Source organism: Marmota marmota, unplaced genomic scaffold (assembly GCF_001458135.2).
Source record: "Marmota marmota marmota unplaced genomic scaffold, marMar, whole genome shotgun sequence".
Taxonomy (NCBI): domain Eukaryota; kingdom Metazoa; phylum Chordata; class Mammalia; order Rodentia; family Sciuridae; genus Marmota; species Marmota marmota.
The window spans coordinates 26,770,387-26,781,374 of record NW_026000242.1 but is presented as its reverse complement, the minus strand read 5'-3'; the positions used below and the strand labels follow the sequence as shown (position 1 = coordinate 26,781,374).

General features: G+C 35.5%; 1 protein-coding gene across 3 annotated transcripts; it reads right to left on the bottom strand.

Moving 5' to 3' along the window:
- Positions 1 to 2,764: 2,764 nt before the first annotated feature.
- On the bottom strand, positions 2,765 to 10,971 carry Cwc15 (CWC15 spliceosome associated protein homolog). 3 transcript variants are annotated; one of them, XM_015489972.2, is made up of 8 exons: positions 10,825 to 10,953; positions 10,381 to 10,436; positions 9,507 to 9,647; positions 8,817 to 8,929; positions 8,014 to 8,102; positions 6,973 to 7,080; positions 3,658 to 3,776; positions 2,765 to 2,934 (listed from the first exon to the last, which is right to left on the bottom strand). In XM_015489972.2, the coding sequence occupies exons 3-8, from the start codon at positions 9,635 to 9,637 to the stop codon at positions 2,805 to 2,807; spliced, it is 690 nt and encodes a 229-aa protein (XP_015345458.1). In that variant the 5' UTR covers positions 9,638 to 9,647; positions 10,381 to 10,436; positions 10,825 to 10,953; the 3' UTR covers positions 2,765 to 2,804. The 3 variants fall into 3 exon arrangements, with proteins under 3 accessions (XP_015345458.1, XP_048651736.1, XP_015345459.1); XM_048795779.1 differs by lacking the exon at positions 10,381 to 10,436 and adding an exon at positions 10,480 to 10,657 and having other exon boundaries at positions 10,825 to 10,840; XM_015489973.2 differs by lacking the exon at positions 10,381 to 10,436 and having other exon boundaries at positions 10,825 to 10,971.
- Between the last annotated feature and the right edge of the window lie 17 nt (positions 10,972 to 10,988).

Genomic DNA, 10,988 nt, shown 5'->3' with positions numbered 1-10,988 from the left:
CAGAATGGTAGACCAATGGTACAGAATAGAGGACACAGAGACTAACCAACAAAATTACAATTATCTTATATTAGACAAAGTCGTCAAAAATATGCACTGAAGAAAAGATAGCCTCTTCAACAAATGATGCTGGGAAAACTGGAAAAAAAAAAAAGAAATTAAACCCCTATCTCTCATCATGCACAAAACAACTCAAAATGAATCAAGGACCTAGGAATAAAACCAGAGACCCTGAATCTAACAGTATAAAAAGTAGGCCCTGATCTCCATCATGTGGAATTAGGCCCCAACTTTCTTAATAAAACTCCTTTAGCGTAAGAATTAAAATCAAGAATCAAAAAATGGGATGGACTCAAACTAGAAAGTTTCTTCTCAGCAAAAGAAACAATCTGTGAGGTGAATAGAGAGCCTACATCTTGGGAGCAAATCTTTATCCCTCACACATCAGATAGAGCACTAATCTCTAGGGTATAGGAAGAACTCAAAAAGCTAAGCACCAAAAAAACAAATAACAACAACAACAAAAAATAACCAAATCAATAAATGGGCCAAAGACCTGAAGAGACACTTCTCAGAAGATGATGTACAATCAATCAACAAACACATGAAAAAATGTTCATCATCACTAGCAATTAGANCCCCCCCCCAAAAAAAAAAAACCCAAAACAAATAACCCAATCAATAAATGGGCTAAGGACCTGAAAAGACACTTCTCAGATGATATACAATCAATCAACAAACATATGAAAAAATGTTGATCATCTCTAGCAATTAGAGAAATGCAAATCAAACTATTCTAAGATTTTATCTCAGTCCAGTCAGAATGGCAGCTATTATGAATACAAACAACAGTAAGTGTTGAGGATGTGAGGAAAAAGCTACACTCATACATTGCTGTGGGACTGCAAATTGATGCAACCACTATGGAAAGCAGTATGGAGATTCCTCAGAAAATTGGGAATGGGACCATTTGACCCAGGTATCCCAATCTTTGTTTATACCCAAAGGACTTAAAATCAGCATACTACAGTGACACAGCCACATCTATGTTTACAGCAGCTCAATTCACAATAGCTAGACTATAGAACCAATCTAGGTGTCCCTCAATAGATGAATGGATAAAGAAAATGTGGTACATATACTCAATGGAATATCACTCAGCTTTAAAGAAGAGTAAAAATTATGGCATTAGCCAGTAAATGGTTGGAGAATATCATGGTAAGTGAAATAAGCCAATCCCACAAAACCAAAGGCCAAATGTTTTCTCTAATATGTGGATGCTAATTCACAATAAGGCGGGGGTGGGGCACTAGGGAAGAATAGCATTACCTTAGGTTAGGTAGAGGGAAGTGATGGGAGGGAAGGAGAGGGGATGTGGGGATAGGAAAGATATTACATTCTATCTATGTATATCAAAGTGCGTAAATGCATTCTACTGTCATATATAACTAATTAAAACAAGTTTAAAAACTTTATCAAGTAAATAATTCTAAAAAAATAAAGCTGAGATGTTCTGGTTGGATATAAAATAGCACCTCATGATTTTAATTTGCCTGATGAATAGTGATGTTGATATCTTTTCATATGCATAATAGCCATTTGGATATTCTTTTGTTCCCATTCTTTAAAAATAAATTTTTTTTTGTCTTAATTGGTTTATAATATGATCTTTATACCTTCTGGATAGAACTCCTTTGTCAGATGGATGGACAGATATTTATATTATATTATCCTTGCCTGCGACTTTCTTCATTTTCCTATTGATATTTTTTAATAAGTTCTTAATTTCTATAAAGTCCAATTCCACCTCCCCCCAAAAAGGGGGGTCTCTATCTGTGTGAAGCTCAATTTCTGGTTCTAAATTTCTATCAAAGTGGCACCTTTCAACATAGCTCGGGTTTAGGAAAACTTCATTTTCTAGGAGTAATGCTTTTAGTAAGGACTAGCTATCTCTCTCTCCCACTTCTACAGATATGGCCTCCAACATAACAAATTCTATTTCCAAAAGTTTTATGCTTGATTTGAAACTCCTCAGCTTTGCATAAACTATACATCCAAACTCTTAGTTCATTCAAGAGAAACACAGCAGTTCAGCATCCAGGACAAAGTGAGTGCCATATGCTTTTCTTGGAATACTTAGAGTTCCTGTCATGGCCAAAAGAAAAGAAATGAGTACCTGCAGAAGTGAGGTACTTTGTGCCTTCCTAGATGTAAACCTGGGGTGCCACCTACTAATTGACGACACTTCTATTCCAACATGTGGTCCAAAATGGAATCCCTTTAATCTTTCATCATACTCTTAAAAACACATGTCGAAAATATTAAGAACTCCTAAATGATTAAGAATTAACTTTTTTCTCTGGTGAAAGAAACTTGAGTTACAAAGCAGAAACACATAGATTTTAAACCAGTGAAGAGAATAAAGGAAAAATTTAATGCACAAAGAAACAATATATAATTTTTTTGAAAAACATGATGCAACATTTTATAAGCTGCATTCATCACAATGAAAAGCTGGGGACACAGATTCAGTTATTTAGATTAAAATCATTTATTACAAGCAGGTTCTTTTTTCCCATATTAAAAAAAAAAAAAACATGATTGAAAACATTCAGAGAATAGAAATGGAGTTAAACCTATTCCCAAGTCCATTATCAATAAGGTTTCAATAAAGGAAAAGATACTTTGGAACTTAAAATTAGGGAAGTCTATTATATACCATTTAGACGGCGGAAAAGGAAAAAAAAAAACATCAAAATGATCCTTAACATTTTACAGTCTTTAATTAAGCACATAAAACTGTACTACTTAATATATTTCTCCATGAATTTTTTGTGAAATTCAGATCGCAGTGTATCGTTTACAAATCTTTTGTCTTTCTTTTGATCATCTACACCTTTTGCGCAGTTCTTGAACACAACATCGTCGTCCCACCTGAAAGAAAAAATGAAAATAAAATGCCTTATAATGTTTTTATTAGGAGACAAGAATACCATGTGCATTGTAAAGCTTAGTCATTACACAGAAAGATGCTCAATGTGCACATCATTTGACACAACAAAAGAACAAAGTAATACTCAATTCATAAGTCCTGCAATCCCAGTGGCTCGGGAGGCTGAGACAGGAGAATAGTGAGTTCAAAGCCAGCCTCAGCAAAAGCGAGATGCTAAGCAACTCAGCAAGACCCTGTCTGTAAATAAAATATAAAATAGGGCTGGGGATGTGGCTCAGTGGTCCAGTGCCCCCAAGTTTAATCCTTGGTACCAAATACAAAAACAAACAAAAACCCAACCTGGTTTCATATCTTTTCTATGTTAGCCATGAATATAATTATAAGCTAAGTGCCCTGAATCCTTCTAGTGAATATCTGAATGTGAAGAGCAGTCTTGGGGACCAAGGACACACGTACTTAATATACATAAGCTTTGTAAGGTTCCCAAGACTGCTTAGTTCATTACTCTTACCCTAGTGTTTAGATCATTATTTGATATGTAGCTGGTTATAAATATCTGCAGAAAATTTTATTTTCTTTCTTTTATTACTCGAAAATTAGAGAAAAATATCAGTGGAAGGCGGAGTTTTAGAAGCAATACATAATATACTTTGCTGTCCAACTCATAATCTGTATATAGAATTCTAACCCATTACTTATAGTACCTTCTTTTAACTTTGAAGTTGGCCTGAGGCTGGGAAGGGCCAGTGAGATTAAGAAGAGGGTTTCCACTCAGAATGTTCTCCATACGAATTCTCTCTTCTTCAGCTTTTTGTTCTTGTTCCTGGCAATGAAAGAGGAAGATGCAATTTTCTTATATTAGCTCATTAAAGAAAAAAAGAGAGAGACTGTTAGAATTGTTTAAAGAGGAAAGATATGCATCAAGGTAGTCTTCTTTCTATTTTGATTCTTAAGATAACAGAAAAGCTCATAAAAAAAAACAAAACAATCTGGCATCTTTATTATAAATATTTCATACTTGCTATCATACAGTCATTAGTATCTCCCAATTCTGAAAAGCTTTGTGATGCATATTTAAGTCTGTTTTCTTTTGAAGAACATATAGAACGAATTACTTTAAATTTTGTTTTACATTTATAATTTAAGAAAATATTAAACATAAAAAAGACATTTAGCAAAGCTATTTAAAGGGCCACAGACAAACTGATAAAAATACTTCCATTTTAAATTATTAACAATGTAAGCTTACATCTCTAGGATTAATGATAAAATTATTATAAATATCTAAGGAGTAACTCCTAAAATAAGACAAACAATCATGTACAACATTCCTGAAGTGTATCCACTTTGTTTTTAGGATTTATTGTCATCCACTTTCTATTTTTATACCTCTTATCCTTCACTAGTTATAACATTGTTTTCATTTTATTTTAGCATCAATCTCTTCAAACTCAAATCACCTGCAGTTTCATTTTCAGAACCAGGAACATAAAGTTTCCAAATCTTTAGCTGCAACTTCTAGATTTGCCTGAAACATATTATCTTAAACCAAATAAAAATCCCATTTTGTTGTATTTTGAGGATGACAGAAATTGTTAACTTAGTAGATCAAGGGAAAAAAACAATTGCTCAGAAGTTACTTTAAAAGTAATCCAATTTTCCATAAAAGTTACTGATTGTTCATTTTAATATGCAAATATAAACAATGCATTTCATTTTTATCAGGACAAATAACTGGCAGGTGAGATTTTTAGGAAAATAAACAGAAAAACTGCTTTGGACCAGATCTTAAGCAAGTTAGGAACCATCCCCTGTTAGATTAGAACATAAAATAGCTTTCTAAAAATTACCTATTTATTTTTAACAAATTACATGGATGCTAAAAGTGAAAAGACATTTCTTTGAGATGCTATAAAAATTAGGAGCTCAAGTATATAATGTATGAAATTTGTAATAATAATGTGTTAACATATAAGGTTCCAGTCTTTTAATATCTGCAATATTATTTCCTTTAGTTACTTGATTGTCACATACAGCACTGGAGGGGAAAAAAGCACCAACTTCTTCCATCAAATATTAGGCACAAAAGGTAGCAGTAAGATAGCCTGCAGATCAAATCTAAACAATCCCTTTCCTGCTATTTATGAGAAAGAAATTTTATTGGAGCATAGGCTGCTTTTGTGCTACAACAGCAGAGCAGTTGCAACAGAGGATTCACAGGCTGATGACAAGGCAGTTCAAAATACTTAGTATCTGACCTTTTACACAAAGTGTACTAAACCTTGACATAGGTTAATTAGTTTGAAAATGTTACTTTGAGATACCTCAAAAAACAGTTTATAGAATAGAAAAAAACAGGGACTAAGGGAATAAAATTGTCATGTGACTTCAAGAAATACCAACACATTTTTCACAAAGAGATTAGATGAATCTCCCATATCTTTCATCTAAAATATTTATCCTGCCTAAACATCAACCAAAAGCATTTAAAGTTCTTTCAGTCTAGATACAGAGAATAGCGAACCTCAAAGAATTTGGAACAACTGCCCTCTAGTGGCAGACGAGTGACATTGGTAATGTTCTTGATATTTATTTTTAAACATTAGATAAAAACTGCAAGCTATTAATAGGAATTATGCTTTCCTATGTCAAACTTTAATGAGAAGTTTATTTGCAAATAATTTTCTTGGGACTGGAAGTAGAGTGCTTGTCTAGCATGTATGAGGCCCTGGGTTCGATTCGTAGCATTCAAACAAACAAAAGAACCCACAAAATTACCACTGCCATCACCAACAAAAAAAAAAAATCTTTTCTTCTTCCAATCTGAATTCTAAGACTATCTCATATTATTTTTTTTTTCCTGAAAATTTCCCTGACCCTTCTGACTAACATGGACTTTACAAGTCTACTTCCCAAGATTCTTATCATTAACTTTTATCAGTGTCTTCTCTCCCCACACTCACCTGCCCCCCTGCTTTTTATTTTTAAAAACATAACCCACGGCTCAAATGAAATCTTACGCTGACATCCATAAAAAAAGCTGTACTACTCTGGCTGAAAATGGGTGCAGATATCTTTACTTGAATGTCTTCTAATGTGTCAAATTCACCATGTTCAAAATAGAATTCAAGTTTTTTTCCCTCTGCCTAAACATATCCATTTTTCTGCTTTCCATGTATTACTATATGGCACCAACATATACTAAGACTGTGTGTGTGTGTGTGTGGTGGGTGTCATCTTTGCTTCCACAACCAATCACTCACTTTATTTGGTCAATTCTCCTCCTTGAGAGCTTTCCCAGCACCTGTTTATTTCTACCAATTCCAACTTCTATCATGTAAGTTAAGATTCTCTTCATTACCCATAAGGAGTATTGAAATAGCCTCCTCACTCAGTTATTTCCAATCCATCTTCTATACTTTCCAAAATGCATATGCACTCTTACCAATCTACTGCTAAACTCTACTGGCTTTTCATCCTTTAGAACAAAATTCAGTTCCTTTAACACTGGTTTACAAACTGCCAATGCTTGGACTCCTGCTTGCCTTCTCAGTTTTATCTCTAAATTTTTGAGGTAAGCATTCTTTTCTCCCACTGTATAACTGGAAAGACTGGGTATACAAGAGTATGATAACTTGGCATAGATTGTATATAAAATCTATTGACAGGTTGCCTCACAAGTGTCTAGGCAGGAGATAAGAGAGAGAAATTTGTAGACTAATCTTAATCATGTTGGTTCTTCTGACACTTAACACTAACTAAATGTCTATTGAACAAAGAACAAACAAGTAAATATAAGCAAGTTGAGGAGTATTATTCAGCATGCCTGAACTGTTTAGAATTTCCAACATAACCAGGATCCTTAAAATGTCATAAAAATAATCAGATTTATAGGACTTCAGGTGCCATAATATTTAGACATGGTAAGGAAAATTTCTAATATAAGAAGATATTATTTGAATAAAAAAATTCCTATTTTAGCATGTGAAGATGGGATATATAAATACTTAGATTTTTACCTTCCTGGCCTGCTCTTCTGCTCTTTCTTTTTTAATTTTTTCTAGTTCTGCAAGGAGAGCTGCAGTATCATCATCATCACTCTCCTCTTCAAAATCTTCATCTTCCTCCTAAAAACAGTAAAAAGCAGTAATTATCCATGATGTTGGAGGGAAAATGCACAATGTTAATTTTTTGTCCCTTAAAAACTATATTTACCATATTTTTGGGACAGAATTAATTTTCCTAGTGGGAAAATAACTGCACTTGAATATTATGATTAAAATCAACAACCAACCAAATAAATAAAAATCTCACAAAAAGCTTAGAATACTTCCTAAAATGTCAACTCCTAATAAAGTACCTTTCAAATTTACATGGCTAAAATTAAAAAAAGGAACACCTCATAATGAAATACAGTAGGTATGTACAGGGTTCACTTTAGGAGAGACAGAATGATAGTATGTAACTTACAGCAATTTTAAGTTATTAAGTAAGGATGATCAGACATGCAAAAAAGAGCATTAAATTCCACAATAAAATAATTTCAAATGAATAATAATTAAATCACACTTATAACTGAGCTTCTTGTTTTAATGACTATAACTTCATCAGTCAGCTCTAGAATTAATTGCTGACATATGTGCACGATTACATCTTATCTAGGAAAGGCCACTCATTTTTTCACTGTTTTGTAGAAAAGCACAAACTACTGACTATGGAGTCCCACTGAATTTTAATTGATATGCTAACTTTTAAAAAATTCTGCTTAGATTACTTTCCTCCCTAAACACAGAGGGAACCAGCATATGCATAATACATCTGATCATAGCTAATGAGGAAAGGCCCTAGGGTATAACTACAGGGAATGTTTCCAGAGAGCCCAATGTGTGCCCTGTGTATATAAAAACAGTAGCTCAACTCTAGGGTTTAATATAAAGAATTCTTCTGGAGGAAGGCATGTTCTTTAATAGACTGCTTTCACAGTGAGTTCTCTAGATATCAAACTTGTTCTTGAACCCTTGGCAAAGAAAAATACTCAAATGAAAGAAAACAAAACTTACATCTGTTAGAGGATCATCTGCATCGAGGTTGGCAGCAGGAATCTGATCTAGCCGAGGCTTCTTTGACACTGAAGAGGAGGTTGTATGTTCTGGTGGAAAACACACATTATTTAACTTAGTGAAACAAGTGCTGCATTTCTTATAATGTTTTAGGGACCTATAGGTATGAAGAATCCATATTCAAAGCATCATGCCATCAGGGATCACCTATTATGACTGGCAAATAAGTCTTTGGTAAATATTGTTGGTAAATATTAAATATATTAATAAAAGGACTGATTTTAATATTAGAACTGCAACCTCAGGAAATTCAGGGTGAAGTTTATATAAACTGAAAACATTAAATCTCTTTTTTTGGGGGGATGAGGGTGGTGGTACTGGGAATCTAACTCAGGGCCCTTTACCACTGAGCTATATTCCCAGCCCTTTTTGTTATTTTGCTGAGGCTGGCCTGAAACTTGCAATTCATGTGCCTCAGCCTCCAGAGTTGCTAGGAATACAGGCACGCATCACTACCTGTCTGAAAACATAAAATTTCTCAGACAGAAATCCTGGGGCCTGGCTGCTCTAATGAGTTAAAACTTTTGATTTGAAATAAAATGATGGCTGCTGAATATCTCCAGATCACCCTGTTCCTTCTATTATAGAAGGATAAAAAGATGAAATTGGAATAAACCTCATTATCTCTCATTATTTAAGGAAGTAAAGCTCACAAAAATACGAACCCTTTCTAATTACTACATGAAAGAAAAACCATGGACAATATAATTTTAGGAGACAAATGTTTGGGACAGGGTTGATACCTCGGGTTGGACGATCTCTATTTTTTTCTCGTGCAGCAGCTCTCTCTCTTTCTTCCAACTCCCTCCTGAAGTCCCGGTTACGAACCTCTTCAGGGGCATCCTGAGTAGTTTGTCTAAAGTGGAAACAAATCAGGACAAAATGTTACGACCCGTCCAACCCCAAGAAAACAAAATCACATGTGAATGGAAGACAATTCAATTCACAAGTACAATTTTGTCCCTCAAAGATAAAACAAAGAAGAGGACAAGATAATAACCTAATCTGAAGGTTACTAACTAGCACTTGTGATATTTCCAATATTTTAAGAAGCCCCAAACGAATCACATACTTTGCTTAATATGGTCGCAGATTGATTAAAATGTCCTTAATTTTTGTTCCCATTATATAGACTCAAGAGCTTGTTACAGTATAACATTTATCCCACTAACTTGTGCTGAAAGTGCAGTTTCTCTGAGGTAATATTAGGTACTCTTCCCTCCACATATGGAAATTCCTGGTTAACAGCAATTTCTGCTGAAGGAATGTTAGTAGCACTTTAAAATCATACAGCATAATTTTATTGTTAAGCCCTCTGTTGCATTCTATTCCTTTAAAAATAGATAACCTAAGTGATAAGTGATAACTCAAACTTGATCATATATCATGATCATGCCATTTAACAGATGTGGTCTTTGGAAAGTCTTTATTACCTGTATTTTATCTTTGTATGAGAGGGAAGATCTCTGCTTGAATACTGCTTTGAGAGTTGGCTCAAATCACCTTCTCCTTTTCCTCTTCCACCTCTTGCAGGTTCAAAAGTCGGCCTGGCTGCTGTTGTCATGTTTTATGCTCTGAAGAAAAACAGTATTAAGTTATTCCCAAAAGAATTCTTGCTTCATAAATTTATTCATCAATATCTACCCTTGTGAAATAATTTCAAAACTCATCCCTCCAAAATTGCATAATCTTTCTATACACAAGTTCGAAGGAAACAAACTATGGCCTAAGGAGTAAACAAGGAATATAGCTTTGCAGATAGTTACTACTACAAAAAATTCTGTCATGAGGATCTAAGTTTGTGATCCTGTTGTTCTTCTGGCTGCCTGGTCTTGGGCAAGTCCCCTAACTTGTTTCTGTCATGGGTGGAATGGGGATATTCCTTTTAGGATTATTGGAATTATGGGACATGACATGCTCAATTTCTTGTAATATACAGTTTCACCTCTTAAGTTTTAAGAATTCTCAACCACATTCCCCCAAGCTTCCAAGATTTGCATTTTTTCTAAACTTCACAGAACAACAAATAAGTTAATCGAAACAAAACTTAAAAATCACTGACAAACTTACTGAGTGTCCAGGAGATAAGTGTGCTAAAATTCAATGACAGTTACATGGGCAAAATTTTAACAACCATTTGTTGATTTTCCCCTGTAAGTCATCACAATATAAATCAGCCCTTTTAAGGTCATAATTTAAGAGACGCTCAGAAGACAGGAAACCCACTCCCAAAGGATTCTAATAACCAAAAAATCAGGAACGCATTCTGTATGTTACGTTCAGCTCTGGGTAACCAAGAGTACCTACCACCTGGCACAATCGCTAAATCCCATTAGCGTCGGAAAAACAATGGTCTCCCGCTCCTATCAAAAGAACAAGGAAATGGAAAGATTTTGAGGGGTATACCTCTCTTGAGTTTCATAAAGGGTAAAGGCGTGTGTCCAGAGAGGGAGAAACAGGGTTGTCTGCTGCTAGGTGCCTCCGCGTCCTGCACACCTCGCGATTTGGTATCCCTTGGGCTGTCACCAGGAACTCGCTGTCTTTTCACCCGTGGGGGAAGGCGGTGGGAGTACCCCGGGCCCACCTAAGCCACAGGCAAAGCTACCTTGGCGCCGCTTTCTCTGCGGTGGGCCCAAGAGCTTCGCACGCACCAGCCCTGACTACTGCTCCGGAGCTCCTCCGCCCGCCGCCGACTCCGACCCCACCTTTCTTTTCCCACCCGCAGAAGAAACACCTTGGCCTGCAGCTCACCTTGGCCGAGGTCTGACCACCTCCGCAGATCACACAGATACCATTGCCACTCTCGGCCCCCAGAATCCTCTGCTCCCAGGGCCAAAGCCTAAGACCCGGAAGCAAAACCCAAGCGCTTTAACCACCAATCAGCAGAGGCCCGGGTGGAAGTCAGCGTGACGACA